The 25531-nt window shown below is 42.4% G+C and overlaps 2 protein-coding genes across 6 annotated transcripts in view; one reads left to right on the top strand and one right to left on the bottom strand.

The window, feature by feature from the left end:
* CMTM8 (CKLF like MARVEL transmembrane domain containing 8) overlaps positions 1-15042 on the top strand; it is a 43408-nt gene extending 28366 nt beyond the window's left edge. The window contains exons 2-4 of one of the 2 annotated variants that reach the window (XM_084858264.1): positions 3769-3942; positions 9949-10065; positions 12953-15042. In XM_084858264.1, coding sequence (XP_084714390.1) covers positions 3769-3942; positions 9949-10065; positions 12953-13036 — 375 coding nt within the window. In that variant the 3' untranslated portion in view covers positions 13037-15042. The remainder of the gene's footprint in view (positions 1-3768; positions 3943-9948; positions 10066-12952) is intronic. The other variant, XM_084858265.1, reaches the window with a different exon arrangement.
* Positions 14245-25531, bottom strand: part of LOC146344805 (uncharacterized) — a 15069-nt gene continuing 3782 nt past the window's right edge. The window contains exons 2-5 of one of the 4 annotated variants that reach the window (XM_084858261.1): positions 20969-21078; positions 18938-19001; positions 15189-15242; positions 14245-15039 (exon numbers count right to left, since the gene is read on the bottom strand). In XM_084858261.1, coding sequence (XP_084714387.1) covers positions 14917-15039; positions 15189-15242; positions 18938-19001; positions 20969-21078 — 351 coding nt within the window. In that variant the 3' untranslated portion in view covers positions 14245-14916. The remainder of the gene's footprint in view (positions 15040-15188; positions 15243-18937; positions 19002-20968; positions 21079-25531) is intronic. The other 3 variants (XM_084858262.1, XR_014792319.1, XM_084858263.1) reach the window with 3 other exon arrangements.

The raw sequence follows: 25531 nt of genomic DNA, 5'->3' as shown, positions 1-25531 counted from the left end.
TAGGACCATTGAGTTAAATGGTAGAGAGTTAACCATATGATTTAACTCTCCTATTGAAATCAACTTTGGGCTATGCCCTTTATGTTTTCAGTTTCCATGAAGTCTAGATTTTTTTAAATGAAGATTAGAGTGGTGAAATAAAATATGTGTAATAGTTGTGCAAAGAGGCAGGAGCATATGCAGCTGCAGTTTGTCATGCCACACTGCTACAGGGGGATAAGCTACACCTGCCAAAATGATCTCTTCTACACTAGTTATTAAAGCATCACCATTGTGATTTTACAGATGCGTCTTCCTGCTTTTAGGCAGGAGGCCCTGTGCATGGAAGTTCATTTCTTCCTTGCTAGCAAGTCAGGCAACAAAACTACAAGAAACTGCATGGATTCTTCAGACAATCACCAAAGGAGCAAAGTCCTTGTAACATAAGGGATAATCTATTATTGATTTTATTTTATTTTATTTTATTTTATTGATTGATTGATTGATTGATTGATTGTAGGATTTATAAAGTGCTCTACATCAAAAGAGACCTGAGTGGTATACTACAAATTAAAACCAAATACAATAATTTACTATGAATACAAATATATCAATAAAACTATGGCTGGGATTTAATAATCAATCAGGAAATGCCTGTAGAAAAAGAAAAGCCTTCAGCAAAGGCCAAAAACAAAGAAATGTAGGTGCATGCTCGATATTATGAGTCGGGCTTACATAATTGTGGTACTTAGTCAACTTTTCAGCATACCAAACTGTATGAGAAAGCTAGCTAATAATGAATGGATTGTTCTAGTGTGGGCCCTTAGACGTCTGTGGTTTAGGGCCTCATATTTTCTTAGCTGGCTGAGCCTGTGAATGTTGAATCAATTTGCAAGAGACATTTAAACATTGTGGAAATCTATTTGCTGCATTTCATACCTATACATAGATATAGATTGAGCATAAGTTATCAGCCAAGAGCTGGCCTGACCTTTTAAATTCTAATCAAGAAATGTGTAATATTATTTTGGAGTTTGTCAGGCTCAATAAAATACAGTGTTCCATTCTCCTGAACCAGCTGAAAATGTCAAACACCCCTTAATCCATTATATCTCAAAGCTGTGACCAAAATAAATGAACTGTGCCTCAAAGTTCAGACAGTACCTAGAAGAGCATATTTCTTAGCAATTGGGGGGTGGGGTCATAGATGAGGACTAAGCAAATATAACTAGAATCTTAGGCCTGACAAATACTGAAGAATGCACATACTCCTCAGAAAAGTTTATTTAATGGTTAATTAAAATACACAAAGAATTGAAAGTAGTACAGAATGCTGATCACATGGAAAGCATTTTGGTAGCTGATAGTCATGATACCCCAAGATTTAACTTCTGTACTTGTTTTCTAAAAATATATATTAGTATGTGTGAACCTGTACCGCTAAACAATGGTTAAATCTGCCTTCCCCAATGGCCATGCTGATTGGGGATAATGGGAGTTGTAGTCCAAACACATGGAGGGCACCAGGTTGGGGAAGGCTAGGCTAAGGTGAAAAGGAAGGGAGTCTTCATTCCTGAGGCTGGCTGTCAACGTATAAGCTATGTTTTTGCAGGGAACAAGCAGTACAACTGCAACTGGACCAACAAAAACAGAGCTAGCATCTCGGGAAAGATAAAGATACATTGGCCTGGTTCACAAGTGATGCTAACCCCATGATTTATTTAAACCATAGTTTCTTGCCTTACCCAGGGTTTTTCTGGCAGATGATCAAACAAGCCATTGGTTTGTTTTCTCAATCTCTGGGTTGTTTCCCTCCTCCTCCACCTGCTGCCTCCCTGTATCCCAACTGCCTTTGTGGCACTGCAGTACTGGCATGTGGAGGCTATTTTGTTTGTTTTTTACCAATATTGTCCACTGCCTCTGTAGCCTGGCAGAACAACCCTTGAATATCCCACAATTCTGCGTTTGCATGTAACAACAACCCATGATTTAAACAACCCACAGTTTGCAGCCCAACTACAAACCATGAGTTTCTTTTGTCCGTTGTTTGTGGTTAACATCCCATAGTTAACCCATAGTTCTGGATTCACACATAATGACAAGCCATGGTTAATGATAACGCCTGAATTGACTGAGCCCTCCACTGACTGAGCATCTTTGCATTAGAAGCTACTGCACCCAAATGTGCTTGTGAATATTAGAGTTGTCATTAACTAGTCATTATTATAGATTAATTAGAAAACTATCAGAGGCAATTATTTGCAATTACTGGAGATGAGATCAATATGGATTATATGAAGCATTAAGTAACTGAATTGTTGCTATTTGTATTTCAGAACTGTAGGTTTGGTCAAGGCTAAAACCTCAACCAAACCTCATCAAAGGGTGTTTTAGAAACTGCTTTAATACCATGGAAGAAATATTTCTGTGGAACTATGGTGACCTCCAGTGGTAGAAGAGGCTATTTTCTAATGGCACAATCCTATGCATGCTTAGACAGAAAAAAAGTCCTACAATTCCCAGCATGCCTCAGCCACCTCATGCTGGGAGTTGTAGGACTTTTTTTCTGTCTAAGCATGCATAGGATTGTGCCCTTAATCAGTAAAGATAGTCAGCAATTGATAACCTGTATGAAAACATAACAGTGAATATTCATGTTGACTGTTACTGAATTTAATCTCATAGCAATCAATTATCAAATAGCACTTGCAATTATATGAAATACTTGTATATGAATAACGATTGTGAATATAACATCAAGGAACAAATGGAAAACTAAAGTGAATTTGGATGTGCTTGCCAAATTGAGCTTGCCTGAAAATGCAGCAGTTATTCCTCTAAACTAAACCAGCCTTTCCCAATTTTGGGTCTGCAGATGTTGTTGGACTATTAATTTATTTGAAATATGTTTATGCCACCCCTCAGCTCCCTGAGTAGCTAACAATCTGAAAAAGATACAACACAAAAGAAAAAAGGAATGGGGAAGAGGGGGGAAATTAAGTCTTTCAGCAGGGCTGGTGGAATGGCCCTGCTCTCCCTCTATAACTCCCATCATTCCCCCCACCATTGGCCATGCTGTCTGAGGATTATGGGAGTTGTCATCCAACAACAACTGGACAAGTTGGGAAAGGTTTCAAAGTGTGGATTAGAACTAAGAGCAGAGAATATACGTGTGTATATAGGATTTTGAGTATTCCTATAATTCTATGCATTCTTTAGATTTAGATATTTAAATCTGGAAGGATATGTGTTTTGTACATTGCCATGAGCATTCAGCAGTGTTCAGATGTTGTAATACAGCTACAATAACAAGGCTGGATTCTTTCTCATCTTTCTATAATGTGAAACAGCATATATAATTTTTTTGTGTAAGTCCTGGTTCACATAGATGTTTGGAACTGATAAAATCATACTGGTTCAAAAAGAGATCAGAGCAGTTTCAGACTTACATTTCCTTCAGGATTGTACCCAGAGAGAAAGGAGGAGCTTCCCTTGTACTACTAGGGGGAACAACTTTATCAGAAAAACCTGCATTTATTTGACAGGGTTGTTCATTGCTGCCACCCCAGCACCATCGTTTCTCCCAGCTGCTGCAGATCTGTGTAGTGCAGATCTGTAGAATGGGATTGCCTTTTTTGGCAGGGGCAAGGGATGGGGAGAATAAAAATTAAACCTGAAAATGCACATGCTGGAAGTAGGGTAATCTGTGTGTGTGTGTGTGTGTGTGTGTGTGTGTGTGTGCTGCCTTCCATCTAAACAACAGTATCATTCTTCTTTGTATATTTGCAGGTGTTGGGGTTGCTAGTATGGACACTGATTGCTGGAACAGAATATTTCCTGTATCCTGTCTTTGGCTGGGTAATGTTTGTGGCAGTGTTTTACTGGGTGCTTACACTCTTCTTTTTAATCATCTACATGACAATGACGTATACTAGGATTCCCCAAGTGCCATGGACCACTGTTGTGAGTATGCCAGCTTTCATCCATGTTGCAAGTTTTGTTTTAAATTTGCCTTGATAACACCAGTTCCTTGCACGTAGAAGCAGCTCCAGGGAGCACACCAAGTTTCCTCTCCTGGAGGGATTTTCCTCATTCACTTCAAACAAAAGCTTTGTTATGGAAAACACATGACCAAGAGGGTTTCCCCACCACCCCACCAGTTTCCTAAGGAAGTCCAAAAGTCAAAAAGAGTAGAAATGTCTGCTATCACTACAGCTGTTCTGCTCAGCCCCCCCACCTCCAGCTGCTCAAATTTGCTTACTACAAAATCTCCCGAATATACCTATTTATCCATATTGGGTAGCGTGACTGGGACCAGAAGGCTTGCCGCTGTAAGACTCGCATACGCTTGGCCAGAATGGAATGCTGGAATTACTGTGAAGTTTCCTTTTCTACAGTGGATGGAGGGTTGCTCCTAGTCTGGGTTGCTCTTGGGTTACCTTCCTTTTGCGGGAGAGTGCTTCCCAGTTTCAGAAATAAAATAGTTCAGAAGGCACACATATTCTCATCAAACAGTTCAACAGGAAAAAAAACAGCCAAACCAACAGATAGAGAAGGAAGAGAGAGAGATACTCCCCATGGGTCCAACCTTTAAATAACCTGAATAAAAATGATCAGTGAACTGAAATAATTATTTCCCTCTCAGCAGGAAGACAAATTTTCATCTGGGTGGGTAGGATTCCCTCCATCCACTGTAGAAAAGGGACTTTCATGGTATGTCCAACGTTCCATTTTTCTACACTGGAGAAGGGTATCCTAGCCTGGATACCACTCAGTATGTTCCTGAGTGGTATTTTCTTAGGGCGGGCCTCTCTCTGCTTTTCAATTTAAGTAGAGACTACCTGCTGCAGAACCTGCCAGCCAAAGGACACTTCAGTCGAAGCAAAGGTATTCAGCTTATAACGGTGGACAAATGAGGAAATGGGAGATCGTTGCTGCTCGACAAATGTCGATTAAGGGAGTGTTAGTGCTGAATGCAGCCAAGGTGGCTGTGCTCCTTGTGGAATGAGCTGTAAGACACTCAGGGACAGCAGCAGCCAAAGCCTCATAGGGAGATGCAGGCTTTGATCCATCGTGAAAGTGTTGCCACTGAAACCATTCTTCCCTTAGCGGCTGGGTGGAAAGAAACCAAACAAAAAGCCAGACACTCTAATGTCTTTAGTACGGGCCAAATATATCTTCATACATCCAATTTGTGCCATTCCTTCTCTTTTGGAGCTTGAGCATTGGGACAAAAAGAAGGTAAGATTAGTTCTTGAGAACAATGGTAGAAGCTGTTCACTTTTGGTACAAATGTAGGGTCTGTGCATAGAACTACATAGTCCTTATGGAACAATGCAAAGTTCCTTTCTGGCTGAGAGTGCACTGAGCTCTGACACCGTATGTGCTGATGTGATGACAGCTAAAAATAAAACTTTCCAGAAAAGAAGTTTTAGAGGCACTGTATGTAGTGGTTCAAAGGGCGGTTTCACTAAGCTCTTCAGAACCTTATGATGATTCCAAGAAGGGAACCTGTGCACAGTGGGAGGTTTCAGTAAGGAGACTCCTCTAAGGAATCTCCTAATATGTGGATGCTGGGATAGGGGAGCTTTCCAGTTAGCACCACAAATGGTGCTAAGGGCTGCAACCTGCCTTTTCATCATATTTGACCACAGACCCTGATCCAACCCAGCCTTAAGAAGGCCAGCAAATGTCTAACCCCATCACTAAAAGGTTGGAATCCCTTGTATCTGTAACAGCAGCAGAAAGCCCTCCATGTGGTCTCATAAACTCAATTTGTAGAGGCTCTTTGAGATGCTAAAATGGTGGAGGCTACTTCTTCACAGTATCGCCATTGTTCTAATTTGCCCTGTTCAACCTCCATGCATGTAGTTGTAACCAGTCTGGGTTAGGATGAAAAACACTTTCCTGACTTAGGAAATCCCTTCTGGAGGGGAGCAGCCAAGGATCCTGAATAGACATAGCTAGCAAATCAGAAAACCACACTCTTCTGGACTATGCTGGAGCCACTAGGATAATCTGTGTTTGCTCCAGACAAACCTTCCGAAGAGCCTTTGATAGGAGAGATAGAGGTGAGTAGGCATACCCCTGTGTCTTGGGCTAGGCCACTGAGAGGGCATCTATCCAATCTGTCCTTTCTGTGTGATACCTGGACATGAACCTGCTGCTTCAGAGTCCTGAACTAAAGGGCTGTAGTAGAGAACACCTGAGGGTGGAGGCTCCATTCTGCTTGATCCACATCCTGTTGACTCAACCAATCTGCTTTCATATTGAACCGCCCTTGGAGGTGTTCTTCTAAGAGAGACGATAGATTGTTCTCTGCTCACTGAAGAAGGAGGTCTGCCTCTGTCATGGGGGATCTGGACCTGGTTCCACCTTGTTGATTAACATAGGCTTTCACTGCCATGCTATCTGTGTGAGTCAAGGCATCCCTCCCTTGAACAATGGGCTCAGACTCCTGTAGGGCTAGGCAGACCCCCCAAAGTTCCAGCCAAATTATGCTGCGACGGACTCAGACATGGACCACCTGTCCTGAGCAACTGCCATGCTGCAGTGAGCTCCCCACCGTCTGAGGCTGGCATCGGTTGTGACTTGCACCCGCAAGGGATCTTTCAGAGGATTCCCTGTCCTGATTGCAGCCAACAGCCACCAGTGGAGGGATTTCTTTACTGATTGAGGAACTAGTATTCTCTTGTGTTGGTGTAGGACAATGTTCGACTGGAAAGGCAGAAGTAGCCACTGTAGAGGACTGGAGTGAAACCTGGACCAGGGAACAGTGTCTATACAGGCTACAGTGGAGCCCAGAAGGCCAGACATTAAACTGGAGTGAGTGGAACATAGAACTGACCTGATAGCTTGCTGGATCCTCACGATTCTGTCCTTTGGAAGGGACACCGTACCTGTCTGAGTGTTGATTATAGTGCCCAGGTGCTGCAAACATTGTACGGGCTTCAGATGACTCTTCTGTATGTAGATTGGAAAGTCATACAGAATCAAACATTCCAGTGTCTCCTTGACACCTTGTGCTGCCTGCTGAAAGGAAAGAGAGTGGATTAAGAGACCATCGAGGTAACGATAGACATGCACTCCTTTCCTTCAGAGGTGTGCTATCAGTGCTACCAGAATTTTTGTGAAAACTGGGGACAGATGATAGCCCGAATTAAAGGGTTCTGAACTTAGAATGTTGGTACTGTCTGTGGGTGGGGTGGATCGGTATGTGAAGATATGCCTCTGACAATTCTAGAGAGGCTAAAAAAATCCCTTTCTTGCATGCTCTCGAAGATTGTTCTGAGAGTTTCCATGTGGAATTTGTGCTTCTTCACAAACCAATTCACCCTTTTCAGATCTAAAATTGGCCTCCAGCCCCCCTTCCATTTCAGCACAATGAAGAATATTGAGTAGGAACCGGAGGAGAGTTGAGAAGATGGGACCAACTCAATGGCTCATACGTACAACAAATGCTTGAAGGCCTGTAATACCAGATGATATTTCTCTGGTTGCTTGGACCTGGGAGAAGGAAAACAAATGATCGTGAGGCAGACATTTGAAATCTGTTACATAGCCCTCTGTGACAGTGTGTAGGACCCATGTGTCTGTGGTGATCTGAGACGAGAGGTGAGAGAAGTGCATGAGTCTTCCCCCCACTGAAGCCTCAGTGTAGTTATTGCTGCTTCTTGCACCTGTCCCTATTGTTTCCAGAGAAGGAGCCTCTGGAAAAGGGCTGTGACTGCTGCTGTCTGCTGAGTCCTGCTGCTGCTTCATGAGGATCTGAATCCCCAGTTTTCACAGTTTCTGGATTGGGGTCTATAGGATTAAAAGGAATGGCAAGGCTGCTGAAATCCCTTTCTATCATTCTTTTTAGTGGTAGAAGGCAGAGCCTTCTTTTTTTCCTTTATTTACACCAGCACTGGCTCTAGTGTATCCCCCCAAAAGTTGCCTCCCTTGAACACAGAGATGGAAAGCTGGCTTTAGACCTAGAATCTGCATTCCAGGTTTTTAGCCATAACTGTCATCTAACAGCTACATCAGAGGCCCTGGCTGAAAACTGTACAGCATCAAGATTGCCATCTGCCATGAAGGAAAGTGACTCGGCCAGTTTGTTGAGGCCCTATTTAACATTATCCTGTGGAATCTCATTCAGTAAGGACTTAGCCCACCTGATAGAGGCTCTGGCAAAGAAGGGAGTAGCTGCAGAGGCCCATATGGTCAAGGCCAAGGCTTCATGAGATCTTCTGAGGAAATTTTCAGTCTTTTTGTCCTCATGGTATTTAGGAGTATCATCCCCATCTTTTGGATATATAGCAGCTGACATTAGGGCTACCACAGGGGCATCCACCATAAGCACCTTCAATTTCCCTGTAGTTTTCTCTAGAAAAACATAAAAACATTTTGCATACATAGTGCCTGCTCTAGTTGACCCTGGATAGTCCCATCCCTCCTGAACAATGTCCAGAAAAATATCTGGAAAAGGTGTAACTGAAGAATCAGATTCTGGTCTTGGGCAAACTCCAGGAACTTCAGAGGACGATGTATTTGAGCACTGAGCTCCTGTACTTTTATCCTTAATTCCCAGGACCTTTTGTGCTTTTCTGAGAAGCACTGGGAAATCCTCAGCTGCAAACAGTCTATTTGGTGGTGATTTAGTAGGAACCTCTTCCTCCTTCGCTGACAACTCTCTTACATCTTTATCTGAGGGAAGAGAAGACTCAGACAAAACATGTAAAGGGACAGAACTAATTTCTGTTGTTGCCCCTCTGAATTGGCTGCGAACATGGTGGTTGCTAGAAGCTGAGGGTCTTGACCTTGTCTCCTTAGACAAGGAGGGTTCAGGTCTGTGAGCCCTCTTCCCCCCAGTTGTGCCTTTTCTGGGCTGTTGAGGGCTGGGAGAAGATTGTAGAGATGCAGAGGAGGAGCACCCTCTATCAGAAGCCACAGGAACTTCCTCATCAGAGGAAGAAAAAGGTGAGGGAGAAAATTCCCACCTTTCCCCCCCAAGGCAGCTAAAATGGTGGATGGTTGAGGAGCAACCCAACAAAGTGGTCTGAGACTAGGTTTCCTTCCTTTCCTGAGGTAAAATTTAAAACTGTCCCCCCCCCCGCTGCTGGCCTAATTCCTTTAGCTAGAATTTGGCGAATCCAGCAATAAAACTCAGGATGAAGTGCTGAGACATCTATAACAGGGGGAGGTGGGGAAGCCACAGTACTCGCCAAAAGGGAGACCAAGTCCCACAGTCTGTGTCCCCCTGACAAGGGAACTAAGTGCCCAGGACCCTGCTTTCCGGAGCTAGGCAGGACTGGAACTCGGAGGCGCTCTACCACACAAGGAAGGTGACTTCAATTTTATGCAAATTTGGCCCTGCCTTCTGGAGCGAGTGGGAGGAGCAACCCAGACTAGGATACCTTCTCCACCACAGGAAAATAACTAGACACTATTTCATGGACTTTATAGGTCACATATTAAAACAATAAAGTATAAAAATGCATGATAATTTTAAAAAATCCTAACACAATAGTGAGACAAGAAAAAAACAAACAGAAAACCTTACCAGTAGAAGTTTCTAAAAATACAGAATAATCATGCAGTGCCCAGCAAACCAGAACATAGCGCATACACAAACAGTCAATACGACTGAAAGACCTTAAAAAATCAGGGTTTGTTCTGATGAAGGTGTATACCAACCTCCCCAGCCGGATATGGTACAAATTGCACCAGCCATTCCTAGGAGAGAACCCAGGAAAAAAGCATTTGCGTGAAAACCAGAGTAGCTTCAGCTGCATGTGGGAGGAAAAAACCCAGATGGGTTTTCAGCAGAGACATCTTGCAACTGCTGCAGGTTCAGGATGGTGGCCACAGGAATAAGTTCTCATACTGAAACCCTTTATTGTTCGCATGATTTTCAGTTAAAAATTGTACATGAAATAACGTGCATGGAAAACTGACTGTCTTGTTTTTCTTTGCTCTCTCTTATAGGGTCTGTGTTTTAATGGCAGTGCCTTTCTTTTGTACTTCATTGCTGCCCTTGTAGATGCATCTGCAGTCACCAAAGAACTGGACAGCCACAACTACAACAGCTGGGCAGCTTCTTCAGTAAGTAAATTTTTAGGCTTAGAGTCATGAATAGTATCCTGTGTATGGGGACTGCTGACATGTTCCAATGAAATTACATCACAACTGAGAGTCTAGAAGGTGCAAGTTGAAAGACGGGTAACTAAGCATTGTTAAAACTATATAAGAATGCTGGTGCGTGTGTATTTAAGTAATTTTTTATTCCACTTTTCCACTTGGAAGAGTGCCCATGGCAGCTTTGTGTAAGTCACATGGATTATATAATATGTAAATCAAAGGTGTTGAACCTCAGGCCTGCGGGCCAAATCTAGTCCACTTGGGGTCACAATCTAGTCCTCCAGGGTTCCCCAAATGACCACATCTCCTTCCCCTAGCCCGACCTTTTCCCCCCCGACTGCCAATATTTGATGGTTTCCCTGCTTTTGCAAAGTTTTTTTCTCCCATTCTAAAAGATTGGAATGCCTCTCCTAAGGCTTTGTTTCTAGAGCTTTTAGCTAAAATATGCTGGTGTTTTTGTATGTTTGCCCCAGCACTTTTGCTTTTGGCCCCATTCATCACTAGAATGGCTCCCCTAGCCGCCGCCCAGAGCTTTTCCAAAATGGAATTTGGCTGTGAGCCTAAAAGAGGCTCAACACCCCTGACATAAATGGTCTCTGAATTTTTAGAAGTAATGAATTTGTGCATCTTTTAGACTTAACTGTAGCCTCTTTCACAAGTTCCTCTGTGTGTAGAGGAGAATCATGAGGGGGGAGGAAGGCTGTCCGCTGATCCCACCTCCAATGCTGCTGTGTTTGCTCAAACCTCTGTGCAAAACCCTGAAGGTCTGCAAAGCAGGGGGCACATATGTGTATAGGTGCTCCATGCAATGAAGAACCCTGATCAGTCATGTCCTAATGACATAGGTGCTACACACAAAGCTGTATGTAGGTACCCCTTTTCAGAGTTTTGACTCTATGTGAGGGAGATGGGGCCTGCAGGTGTGACTCCACTCTCATCCTCATATGTTTATGCATGACAGGACCTTGGGAAAGGGCAAATTTTGATGGTCAGTTCATATGACTAGTTCACATGATATCAACATAGTAAGTGTGCTATCCACAAATCTCCATTGCTCTTGATGGATCTCGTTTCTGTTTAATTATAGCATGCTTACAATATTGATCAATTGTGTTTTCTGACACCTTTTTGTCTGGTACCTCCATTCCAGTCAGGATAAACTTCTTCCTCACCTAAGATCTTGAGTTATTTCTTCCTAGGTAACTTTAAGGATAGCTACTGCCGGGGTTGGGCAAGTTCTGTGCCACCATTTAGGCACATCACAAATGCAGAATTTGGGTATTAGGTGTGGAATTTAGCATCCCAAAATGGTCTGTTTTCATTTTTTAAAGAAATGGTGTTATGGCTGCAGCCGAGTGGGAAATGCCTGGTAAAATCTTAGAATGTGTAGTCACTTGCATATATGGGAATGAAGATCACAATAGATACTGACCATATAGGAACAGAGCTACTCTTTCACAAACATTCTGTTTCAGTGTGGTTCTTTCTTGCTGATAATGCCAGTTTTCTTCAACCTACTGAGATATGAAAGCTTCACTGGCCTGGTTCATATGTAACAACTTATATAATAAACCTACCTGTATACTACACTCATAATCTGAGGCCCTCCTCCAAGCGTCTTCTCCAAGGGTAGTTCGGAGGATGGCAACAAGGGAGAGGGCCTTCTTGGTGATGGCCTACCAATTATGGAATGTTCTCCCCAGTGAGGCCTGCCTGGTGCCAACATTGTCATCTTTTTGGTGCCAGGTTAAGACTTTCCTCTACTCCCAGGCATTTGACAGCGTATGGTAAAGGTCATGGGATTTACTGTTGATGGTTTAAAATTGTTATATTTTTGTACATTGGTTTTATATTAGGTAATGATAATTTTTTTAGGGCTTTTACTCTTTGTAAACCACCCAGACTGCTTTAGCTATTGGGCAATATAGAAATTAAATAAACCATGGTTTATTAGACCACACCCCAGCTTCATGCCTTCATACTCCCACCTCCCTTCTCTCGTGCACTAGAATTCAAAACTTTCAGGGTTTATTAAACCACACTTTCCTGTTGCATCTACATGGGGAACCTGTGGTTCAGTGTCTGTTTACAAATCAGAATATGAAACCACAGGGATTTCATCAGTTGAGATCATTATATCTGAACTGACCCATTATTGAATGGCATTGAACTATATGTAAATACACGTTGTCTACACAAGTGCACATAGCAAATGATTCCAGTGTATAACATTCAATGTATAACAATGTATAACATTCCTGCATAAATAGTGTTTGGACTGCCAGAACTCAGAGAATGGAAGGAGTGTGTGTTCACTGAACAAGAACAGTAATTAATGGCTGGCAAGATTTAGGAATGGAGTGGCTCTATAAATGTAATTCCTGCTAAAACTACCTTAGCTCATGAAGCTATTGGAATAATCTCAGTGATTAATACTTGCATCATGAACCCAGGCTTGCAAACCACTGAATCCAAGATGCAGCATTATTTAAATACATCTTTAGGAATCAATTAACAAAAATTCCTACACTACACAGTGGTTTATTTTCACTGACGTCGATGAGACTGCTGTTCTGAAGATGATGCTTCGTTTTTTACATGTGCACTGAAGCCAGTAAGGACGGGTCACATAGCAAGTTGAACAGAACCTGTTTTGGAGCACTACCCTGCAGGACTGTGAAATGTGAAGATTTTAAAATCTTCTTGTTATATTTCATGAACTACTAAGATATGAATGCTTCAGTGGGCTGATTCATATGTAATAAGAATACATGTTGAATACAAATAAAACCCTGCTTGCTTACTTCCACTATTTTCTAACAATTGTTTTTTCTCTTTTCCCTCTGTACAGTTCTTTGCCTTCGTTGTCACTTCCTGTTACGGTGGAAATGCATATTTTAGTTTTGTAGCATGGAGATCACGGACCTTGCAATAAATCCTCTTTAAATAAAATAAGAACATGCGTAGTTATAATATGTTATGGAATGTTGTTAAAGTCTGTGTTGTTGTTTTTATGTTCAGGCAATGTATTTTTACTCAGAAGTGAGTATCAGTGACTCAGTTCTGACATTATGGTCAAGCTATAGTTTGGCTGTCAGGAATATACTGTGGACTGACACACTCCCTCCTACCCTTCCCTCATGCACATCAACTCTCTCCTCCACTTCCTCATTCAGGGCAACCATGGTTTGCTGACTTCCAAATCATTAGGGATTGGGGAAAAATTTGCTCCATTGAGATTTTCTAATGGATTTATCCAATTTGCACTTGCTGAGCCTTTCAGCAAGTTGAGACAGAGTTGCATTCTGAAATGCGCATTTTTATCAGCTTTCTGATGCAGTTCCGGGGTGGGGGGGAATGTGAACAAAAAGGCACATATTAGGGCAAAATAAGCACAAATGCATATATTTGAGAAAATCATTAATCAAAACAGCATTTCAATAATGTAAAGTACTTGATGGGGGCAAATGCATAAAAATATCTACATTAGGAAAAATTTGCACACTAAGTGTGAATTTCCATATGGATTTTTTTAAAGGGAAAAAATCACAAGCTCATGCAGAAATGGGAGGGAACCAGCTTGATTTCAAAAACTGAAAGTCTCGACAAGCCTGAGATTGACAGATCTGTTCATCCATACTACAAATCAGGAATCAGCAGAGAGAATTGATGTGCATGAGAAAGGAGGAAGAGAAAGCATAAAAGCCCTTGGCATGTTCTCAAATAGAAATCCTTGCAGTGCAATCCTATGCATGTCTACTCTGGCCTCGCTACTGGCGGGTCTGTTTCCCATATAAATAAGCTAAATATCTAGAGGTTGGAAGCTTCACATTATAGTCCCAATATTTAAAAAAGATAATTGGCAGGACCCTAGGAATTATAAACCAATCAGTCTGATTGATATATCAGCCAAAGTTTATGCCAAGTATTTCCTCCAAAGAGTAGTAGATTAGGCAGAAGATAATCATATATTGGTGGAAGAGCAGGCAGGCTTTAGGAAAGGAAGATCCACCACTGACAACTGTTTTAATCTTCTCCATTTGATAACTAAATATGCAGCAAAAGGCAGGCAGCTTTTTATTGTGTTGATTTAAGTGCAGCTTTTGATTCTATAGAGAGAAGACATCCCTGGGGCAAATTATTAAAAATAAAAATTGATTTGAGGCTTTTATTTTTAATTAGGATGCTTTACACAGAAACAGGGTTGAAGGTTCAAACTGTGTTCTTACAGATGAGATTCCGTCATACAAAAGTGTTTGACAAGGCTGTATCTTAGCTCCATTCCTTTTAAATTTCCATATTAATGATATAGTTCCAGCTTTGCATAATCTAAACTTTAATATGCCTAAGGTTCTGAACAGGCCTGTAAACATTCTTGCTATGCTGCTGATATGATCCTATTTTCAACATCTCAAGTTGGCATGAGAAGATTACTGAGACAGCTCAATGCTTTTTGTTTAGAAAATGATTTAGTCATTAAAAATGTTAAATCCAAAGTTGTGGGTTTTGGTAAGAAAAAAAATCCTGCACAAATAGCACATAGATTCTAAAATACATCAGGTAAAATCATATTGCTATCTCAGAATAGTTTTTTCCCACTTCAGGTTCTTGGATTCTTCAAATGAAGAAAAATGAACTGAAATCAGTCACTTGTATACAAGTCTTAAACAGACTCCTTAATTTTAGGTAGCCAGAAACGGTATGTCCAATTTTGAATGTATTTAAATCAAAGATGGTTCCAGTTTCAACTTTTGGTGCAGAAATTTGAGGCTTTACAAATCTTATATATATAATTCAAAGTCCGGAGTTAGTTGGTCATCCCTTTTTGACTGCCTTCCTGCTGACTGATTCTCCATACTTCATTTGAAAGCTCTTGACATGCAGATTCCAGTGGTTTTCACTATAATTCAAAGTCAGGAGTTCATGTCTATAAAGCTGCTTAAAAAAAAAAAAGAATTAGGCTATCTTCTATAACAATGTACTATAAAGTGCTATTTTAATATAAAAAATGTCAGGTATAATTAAACAAACATAATTAATAGCAAATTGGAGCAAAATGAAATATGAACACAAAAAAGTCTCTATACCTTTATAATCACAGGTGCAGGCCAAAGTACAATGATATCCCAGTAACATATGGCCTGTAAACAAATCATGAAGGTATGAAGATTTAAAAGCAACCCAACTACAGTTAAAAGCAACCCAGTCAAAGTTTAGTTATTGCTCGGAAAGGAGGTCTCCAGCTGTTAAATTTAACAAAAGTCTCTATACACCTTTAGTTAAGTTAAACCTTTCATTAGATTTGATTTTTCTCATGGAGAACCAACTTGTATTACCACAATTGAAAGAGTTAAAAGCCATTTTCTGCATTTGATTTTAGAAGTACTAAAATCTATTCCTGATTATTTAGTCAGAGCAGTTGGGTGTTGAGGCAGTATCTGAACTAATACATGTCAGGATGACCAATTATTGATGCAGAATAAACCAAATAGGAGAAGAATGGCTCCCTTGAGGAATCCATGGCACTAACCCTGGGGGGTTTCTGGTTTCAAAAGTTTTTACATTCACTACCATAGTATGGATTTTCAGTGCAGGCACTGAATCCGCTTGGAAATGCAATCAGAAACAGGTTCAGACAAAGAGTTCTAGATGTAGCAACTCAAATGACACAACTGCCCTTTCCTCTTCAAGTACTGCATGCTGGTTAGCAAGTGCAAAATGTCAGCATCAACATGAAAAATACTTGTCCGCTTCTATGAAAATGGAATACTGGAAAGCTGTTACCCAACCCTGTTTTGAACAGATGGAATCAATGGTTCTGCTAGGGAGATTCTTGGGCATACCAGCTGAAGATAGATTGTGCATTTGTGGGGCAGAAGTATTGGAGGATTTGCCAAACTAAATTTTGGAATGTTGGCTATAGGCTTCTTGATATTAGAGAACACTGTCCAGAGCCTTTATTAAAGAAAATGGAGTATTTCAATGTGAAAGAATAATTAAGCCTTCTACTACAAGAAATGAATCAGTTTGCAACTCAGAGAGTAGCATCCTTTGCAGTAAAGGCTTCCAGTCTTAAAAAAAGATATTTGGAATCCATCTTACTTAACTGTGGTGGCAATGCTGAGCTTTGAGGACATAAAACCCACATTGGTGTGTACCTTCTCAATTTAAAAAAAAAATTGCTTTTAGATATAATACTTTTAATCTTAATTCTTCAGTCTTGTTTAGTAATGCCCAAACATTAAATGCTGTCCTATGTATAATTTTATCTGGCATTTTAAAATGTATTTTATTTTGTTCTCTTTTAATATGGTGTGGATCTATGTTTGCTTTTATGTAGAATGTTAAATGTATTTTACCTTGTTCTCTTTGATATGATCTGGACTAATTCAATAAACTGTATTCTATATGTCTACGCTGAAGTAAGTCCCATTGAGTTCAATGGGACTTACTCCCCAGTAAGTATGTATAGGATAGCAGGCTTAGTTAGATTGATGGACAATGTTTTCTAAGTAATTAAAACAAGGACTTACTTGAAATATGCTGTTGCTTTTCTAGCAGGGAGCAATTGTATTTTCTGACTGAAAGTATTATGGGTTGGATCCAGATTTACTAATACTTAGAGTAGCCCCACTGAAATCAATGGAACTTAGGTTAGTCATGAACTAGTGGGTCTATTTTAGACCAGCTTCCTATATGAGTAAATCTGTATCCAACCCAATGAGTAGAAGATTTTATACTTTGTATCGATTAACATGTTCCAGTAGACATTGCATATACTATTTTAACAAAATTTCAATGGACTTCCCTGTTGTTTTACTTTGAAAATGTAATTCTAATAGCCCAGTCCTATATATCCCTCTTTGTTCAATGGAATTTACTCCTGAGCAAGTGTGTATAGGATTGCAGCCTTAAAACTTCTGGATGACGTGCCACAGTTTCAGGAATAACTGATTAGATACAGATGAGAATAATTTATAATGGGTTGGATCCAGACTAAGCTAAATGTACTTAGAAAAGGGATCGAAAATAAAGCTGCCAATATTGTAATGCCCTTACAAATCTATGGTGTACTTTGGATACTGTGTACACTTCTTGTCACTGCACCCCAAAAAGGATATTGTAGAGCTGGAAAAGATGCAGAAAAGGACATCTAAAATGATTAGGGGACTGGAGCAGCTCCCTGATGAGGAAAGGTTGCAGTGCTTGGAGCTATTTAGTTTAGGGAAAAGGTAAGGGGAGTCAAAAACACAGGTATATACAATTATGCATGATGTGGAAAAAGTTGATAGAGGTTCTTCTCAGTCCCTCCTAATATTAGAAGCCAGGGTCATCCAGTGAAGCTGAATGGTGGAAGATTCAGGACAGACATTTTACACAGGATATAATTAAACTATGGCATTTGCTTTCACAGGATGTGGTGATAGTTTAAACCTGGACAGGTTTAAAGAGGAATTAGACAACTTCCATGGAGGGTGAGGCTACCAATGGCTACTAGTCATGATAGCTATATATTACCTCCACTATCAGAGGCATATGCCTCTGTCCTGCTTGTGGGCTTCCCATAGGCATCTGGTTGGCCACTGTGGAAAATAGGATACTAGTCTAGATAGGTCTTTGGTCAGATTCAGCAGAGCTGTTCTTATGTTCTTAGTTCCCATTGAAATCAATGGGTCTTAACTTAGTCATGACTAACTTTTCAAACTGGATTCAATAGGACTCAAGTGCGGCTTAGTCTGGAGCCAACCCAGTATTTTTATACATATTAACTATATTTTGGAGAATTTTCCTTTTTTAAAGCCACTGTACACAGTCCTGAAAATGCATGTGATTCTCCTTTAACGCAACTAAATTAGCATGGAAGAAAATATTCAGCCCCTGCTTATTGTAATAAACACAATTCTGCAAATGCTGAACACAACCAGGCTGCCTAACACTGCCAAAAGCCAACACTGTTAAGTTGTTCTGAAGTTGCTACAGTAGGAACCCAGAATGAAAGTGACTAGAAATAGAAAATTTACAAGATCTTAATCAAAGTCCATCCATTTTTCAAATTTAATGTAGCTAATTAGCTTTCACTAATACCAAATGAGTGTTTAGGATTAGTAGAAATTAAATTGGTTTAAAGAAATGACTTTATAAGTAACTGGTTCATATTAAGCAGGCTAATATGTGAAAGAAACAGAATGACATCCTCAGGAAGTTCATAATTTGTTTTGCACAGTAAAAAAAACTTAACAAGCAAGCTCTTCCTTGATTATGGATTGTCCAACAGTGATATTGGTGCTGTGATGTGATAACAGGATGTATGGTTTTATTTTATTTTCTCTTTGGACCTTTAAATCCATGTGTTAAGATTCGCTTTTAAGTGATTCAAATTCCAGCTGAAACTTTGTACCATGATCTCCATTGGATATTTTGTACGGTATTTGGATTTGTGTTCCTTGTAAACTTTTTCATGTACATGACAATGAAAACATTTTTATTATAATTGTAGTGTTCTTTACCTGACTTACTAACTTTGAAATAGTGGAATGCCAACTGGAGCATTTCATATATGGGGACACACTGTGAGTCTTCTTTAAGTGCAGGGTACATTCAATCCCATCAGACATTTCAGGGGGGAAAGGAAACTATGACCCATTTGTACATGCATCAAAACAATTCATAAAGAGTATGTGTTAGGAGCCCCACTCCTCACAGAATGTTTTCTAAGAGTTTTGAGAACCAATGTGGTATAGGGGTTAGAGTACTGATGTAGGACCATGGAGGTCCAGGTTCAAATCCCCACTCATCCCTGACCCTGGACCAGCCATTATCTCTGAGCGTAACCTACCTTATGGCTTGTTCTGAATATAAAATGGTGCAGGGAGAGACCATGTCCGCCATCCCTGAACTCACTGAAGGATGGGATAAAAATGGAAAAAAAAAGGTACATAGACACTGAAATGAAACAGGTACCTGCAAATTAGACAAACTGCACACAAGAAGGGCCATAAAATGCTATACCGAGGCAGCAGTGCATAGCGAGGGTCAGTTCACACAACGAGAGGCCAGTTAGTGCTATGCATCCCACCCCCCAATCATCTGTGTATTGTGAAGGAAATTGGGAGTTCACACATTTGGGAGTGGGGGTGAGGGAAGAGTCAAGCTGTAGCAGTCAGGAATTGCATCTGCTCTAAAAGGTTTCATGAATACTGTAGCTGCATCCTGCATTACGCAGGGGGTTGGACTAGATCAGAGGTGGGCAACTTGTGACGCTCTATATGTTTTGGCCTACAACTCCCATCATCCCTCACCATTGGCTCTGCTGGTTAGAGCTGATGGGGGTTGTAGTCCAAAACATCTGGAAGGCCACAAGTTGCCCACCCCTGGACAAGATTACATGCAAAGTTACTTCCAAGTCTGTTTTAGGGTTATTTCCTGCATCCTTAGGTTTAATTTGAGCCATATTAATTTCAAATTTAATTTGAACCTCTTTCAGATTCCAAGACTTTGCTCTTCAATAACTCCATAGTACAGCACATGCTTTGCATGCAGGAGGTCCCGCGTTCAATCCCCAGAATCCTGAAACCCTGGAGAGCTGCTGCCAGTTAGTGTAGATAACACTGGGCTAGATGGACCAATGGCTCCAATAAGGCAGCTTCCTATGTCTCGGGAAGGAAGTGCCACTGAATATGGAATTCCTTTCCTCACTGCTAACTGCAGCTCACTTCGTATATCTGGTAGCTGCAGGCAGGGCTTCCATAAGAACCACCCTGCTGGATTAGGCAAAATGTAATCTAGACTAGCATCCTATTTCCAACAATGGCTACATAGATGCTTCTGGGACCCCCACGAATAGGGCATAAAAGCCAATACTGTGCCCCAAATGGTTTGTTCCCCAGCAACTGATAAGAAGCATGCTGGCATTGACCATTCCTTTTTCTTGCCTTAAGTGATTACAGGTGCAATCCTATGCATGTTTAGACAGAAAAGGCCTACAACTTCCAGCATTCCCCAGCCAGCATAGCCATACATTGGAGTTGTAGGCTTTTCTCTGTCTAAACATGCATAGGATTGCACCCTAAGAGAGAGCAATCCTATGGCCCCTAGACAGCACCTGGGGGGCCATAGGAGAGTTCAGATTCCTGGATCCGAGGTCAGAGACAGTGCTCCAACCTCAGACCCAGGAGACGTGAGTTCCCTGCCCCCCCCCCAGCCAGCATAGAGAGAACTGCGCCAGCGACCTCAGAGAGGAGAGAAAGGGGGCAGTTCTGTGGGTGAGGGGGGGATTGGGGAGGCAGGCTAATGAAAAATCTTCCAGCCTCCTTCCCTCCAGCTCCACAGAGCCCCGGCTAGATGAGTGAAAAAGCCCGTCTAGCAAAAATGCTGAACAGGAGGAGTGCAGAAGTGAAGATCACTTCCGTGCTCCTCCCAGTCTGCATAGGATGACTGTCAGCCTCCAAGTGCAGAGGCTGATGAGCATCATAGTAGGGTTACGCCCTAAGAGACCCATGAGTGTATTGGCAGAGCACACGTTATCTATGCAAAAGGTCTCAGGTTCAGTTCTCTGTATCTTCCTGGGAAAGATCCCTGTCTGAAATCCTGGAGATCTACTGCACATCAGTCTAGAGTAGACAGTACTGAGTTCGATAGATGTAGGAAGCTGTCTTATACCTAGTTAGGCCATTGGTCCATGTAGCCCAGTATTGTTGACACTGACTGGCAGCGGCTCTCCAGGTTTTCAAGCGGGATTCCTTCCTAGCCCTACCTGGAGAAGCCAGGGGTAGAACCTGGGACTTGGTGCATGCAAAGGAGCTGCTCTACCACTAAGCAAGATCGGTCTGACACGGTGTAAGGGGGCTTCCCAAGTCTTCTAATTTACCTTTTGAACTCATCCAAGTCTGGCCGCATCCACAATGTTAGTTTGGCAACCAAGTACTTCCGCTTGTTTGTCCTAAATCTACTGCTACTTAATTTCGTTGGGGACCTCTTCTAGAAGCGTAAGAGGGATAAAAACTTCTCTGTATCCGCTTTCTCCATATCAATTCACACAGAAATGACTACAACCAAGTTTACCACTGGGCTGGTGGAAATGGACTTCCCCACCACCCCCTCTCCCTGATGGCAGCCCCTCCAGCCCCCTGAAAGTGCTACACAGAAGTCTGGGCCCATCTGCTGAACAGGACAGGCTGTGGTGCAGGGGATCCCCCCGAATCAGGCAGCAACACCTTCCATGAGTCAAGCTCCGTTCATGGAAGTTGCCTCCATCCAGTTTTCAGGGATACCTCTGATTCCCCCTCAGCGAGGAGTGGGTGGGAAATTCTGCTTCAACTGTACATGCCTAAATATGGATCCAACCCATAATGTTTGCAGCATCCCTTGGGAAGGATCTTCTGTGAGATGTTTGGCTGTAACTTTTATAACAGCACATTGACTTTCTAAATTCGGGGAGCATGTATTCAAAGGTTTATTGAAATAGTCTGCAGTGACAATTATGCTGAAAAGTAAAGTGCCATTAAAAGCCTTCCCAGGCTTTTGGATACGTTTAAAGTGCTACAACCCCAGTTTCAGCATCTAACTTATATTCATAAAGATTGACAACATTTGTATCAGCATATAGTCTGCAACATGTCTGATGTGTTTGCAAATGCCTCATGATAAAGGAGAGCTGACATTTCCCGCCTCCTAGCTGAGCAGAGCAGAGGAAGCTGCTCCAGCTGGTCCAGGGGCTATACAAGCAAGCAAACTAGCTCCCAGAGAGTGAGTGATCAGAGTGAGGTTGAAGGTCAGTCAAACAGGGGTTTGGCAGAGGAGTTGCAGTGGAAGACGAGACAAAGGCAAAGTGGTGAGTGGGCTGGAGTAAGCCCAGGGGACTGTCTGTTCCATTCTGAGTCACAGTGTGCTTACCATGTGCTCCTGAGAGCTCCAACTGAATTGAATGGGTGTGGCCTGAGTACTCCCAGCAGCTGTGTGGGCTGGGAGTTTCAGTCTGTTTCCCACTTCCTAGGTGAGCAGAGCAGAGGAAGCTGCTCCAGCTGGTCTAGCGGCTATACAAGCAAGCAAGCTCCCAGAGAGTGAGCAATCAGGGTGAGGGAACAGGGAGAGCAAACAGGAGTTTGGCAAGGGAGGTCAAGGGGGAGGACCCTAACAAATTTTGTTTTCAAATTCTTTATTTGTAACATACTAGTGGGACTTTGTTGTTAGCCTGTGCTTTGTTCTCTATTCACTGGAGGTTATCCCAGCACCATCAGAAATCTAGAAACATAAAGGGAATAGAGACTATGGAAGGAAAAGACTCTCCAGTGGTGGTGACCTGCAAGGTGTGTGCAGTGTTTGTTTTCTTGCCTGAGATCAACATGCCCTACATGTGCAACAAGTGCAAGTTGATTACCCTGTTGGAAGAAAAAGTAAGAGGATCAGAGCGGCGACTGTCAACCCTCCAGGGAATAAGAGAACACGAAGAGTTCTTAGACAAAACAATGGAACTACAGCAGCAAAGCAAAGAGCAGCAGCAAGCTGAGGCAGAAAAGGAAAATGCTGAGGTGAAGAAAAATGAAGTAGAGGATACTCCTTGGAAAAGGGTGACAGGAGAAGAAGAACTAGACGCCACACTGCACCAGTTGAAGCAGTGGAACTATGGAACTGTTTTCAGGTACTTGAAAATGAGACTGCAGGACAGCCTGCAGAGGAAGAATTACAGGGGACCCCTCATGAGAGCAAGCAAGAGGTTGAAGGTCAGTCAAGCAGAGGCAATGAAACCAAAGCCTACACCAAGAAGAGTAGTAGTTGTGGGAGACTCCTTGCTGCATGGGACTGAAACCCAAGTATGTCATGAAGACCCATGGACTCACCAGGTATGCCGTCACCCAGGAAGACAGATTAGAGACATGACTGAAGGGTTGTCTACACTCAAAGCCCACTGACAGGTATCCCTTTCTTCTCATCCATGTGGGAACAAATGATACCACCAAGTGGAGCTATGAAGAAATCACATCAGACTTTGAAGCTTTGGGAAGGAAACTCAAGAACTTTGGGGCCCAGATAGTTTTCTCATCCATCTTTCCAATAGTTAGAAAAGGGATAGAAAGGGAAAGAAAAATACTCCGGGTGAATGACTGGCTACGAAGGTGGTGCCGACGCGAGAGATTTGGATTCTGGGACCACGGGCTATACTTCCTGGAAGATGGGCTGCTGGCAAGGGACAGGTCGCACCTTATTTATTTATTTATTTAATTAATTTATTACTCGCCCATCTGGCTGGTCACCCAGCCACTCTGGGCGATGTACAAAGCAAATAATAAAACAGTTTAAAACAATAAAATTCTACAATAAAAACATTTTCTAAAATACCCTAACCCACCCCAAATGCCTGACTGAACAACTATGTTTTTAATGCACGGTGGAAGCTCATTAAAGAGGGGGCATGGCGGAGTTCCCTAGGGAGGGAGTTCCACAGAGTGGGGGCCACCACAGAAAAGGCCCTCTCCCTCGTCCCCACCAGTCTAGCTGTCCTGGCTGAATGGACAGAGAGAAGGCCATCCGAGGCTGATCTTGCAAAGCGGCCTGTCTGGTGTTGCTGGAGGTGCTCCTTAAGACAGGCTGGGCTGGAACCATATAGGGTTTTAAAGGTCAAAACCAACACCTTGAATTTGGCCCGGAAAACAACTGGTAACCAGTGCAACTCCTTCAGCACTGGAGTGATGTAATCTCGCTGGTGGCTGCCTTTAAACAGGCGAGCCGCCGCGTTCTGTACCAGCTGCAGCTTCCGAACCATCTTCAAGGGTAACCCCACATAGAGCGCATTGCAGTAGTCTAAACGAGAGGAGACCAGGGCATGTACTACTGATGGGAGCAGGTGGTCAGGAAGGAAGGGGCGCAGCCGCCGTATCAGATGGAGTTGATACAGCGCTGTCCGGCTCACAGCTGACACCTGAGCCTCCATGGACAGCTGGGAGTCCAAAATGACCCCCAGGCTGCGGACCTGGTCTTTCAAGGGTAGCCGTACCCCATTCAACACCAGGTCAACATCCCCCAGCCTCCTCTTGTCTCCCACCAAAGGTACCTCGGTCTTGTCAGGGTTCAGCTTCAGCTTATTCCTCCCCATCCAGCCACTCACCATCTCCAGACAGGGATTCCACAGCCAACCTTGGTAAAGATTTGAATGAGAAGTAGAGCTGCGTGTCATCCGCATATTGATGACACCGCACCCCAAACCTCCTGATGATAGCCCCCAGCGGCTTCACATAGATGTTAAATAGCATCGGGGAGAGGATGGAGCCCACAGTGTTACCCTCTGGTACCTGCCGGAGAGGAAGGACCGGAACCACCGCAATACGGTGTCTCCAATGCCCAACCCCCCAAGGCAGTCCAGGAGGATACTGTGTTCAATGGTGTCAAAAGCCGTTGAGAGGTCGAGGAGAATAAGGAAGGAGCATTCACCCCTATGCAGAGCCCTCCTCATATCATCCACCAAGGCGACCAAGGCCGTTTCTGTCCCATGCCCAAGCCTGAAGCCTGACTGAAATGGGTCTAGATGGGTCCTAGCCTTATAAAGGGATCCTAGCCTTATAAAGGCTGGGAATAATGTGTTTGGCCGTAGCATGAAGAACTTCATCAGAAGGCCTTTAAACTGAATCCAATGGGGGAGGGAGACATGAAGTTGGGGGTAACAATGGATGAAAGCTCATGCACACAACGGACACAACAACAGCTCTAACAGCACCCAATAATAGTTTTCAAAAACATGTAGGAAGAAAGCCAGACTATAAAGCACATGGCGTTCGATGTCTATATACTAATGCCCAGAGTATGGGAAACAAACAGAACGAACTTGAACACTTAATATGGGAGGGAAATTATGACTTGATAGGTGTAACTGAAACTTGGTGGGATGACTCCCATGACTGGAATACAGCAACTGAGGGATTTAACTTGCTCAGAAAGAACAAAAGGAACAGAAAGGGAGGTGGAGTTCCACTATATGTTAAGAATACATATCTCTGCACAGAAATACAGGAGGATGAGCTTTGAAGCCCCATCGAGAGCATCTGGATCAAAATAACGGAGCAAAGAATAAAAGAACCATGGTGGTCGGAGTCTACTACCAGCCACCCAATCAAGGAGAAGACGAAGATGAAATTTTTGAAAAGTGAATTGCCAATGTTTCAAGGAAGCAAGATGTAGTAGCAATGGGGGACTTCAATTTCCCCCATATTTGTTGGGAGACAAATTCTGCAAAACATGGCCCCTCCAAGAAATCCCTGACTTGTGTTGCTGATAACTTCCTCCTACAGGAAGTGGGTGAAGGAACTAAAGGATCAGCTATCCTTGACTTGATCCTAACCAACATAGATGACTTAATGGATAACGTAGCAGTTAAGGGAACTCTGGGGGAAAGTGAAAATGTTATACCTGAGTTCTTGGTTCTAAAAGAAGCAAAAGCCCA

The sequence above is a fragment of the Heloderma suspectum genome, chromosome 5, assembly GCF_057233095.1.
Source record: "Heloderma suspectum isolate Gila_16-S chromosome 5, 16-S_ref, whole genome shotgun sequence".
In the NCBI taxonomy this organism is placed as follows: Eukaryota; Metazoa; Chordata; class Lepidosauria; order Squamata; family Helodermatidae; genus Heloderma; species Heloderma suspectum.
Note: the sequence above shows the minus strand (reverse complement) of the source record. Positions and strands in the feature narration are given on the sequence as shown.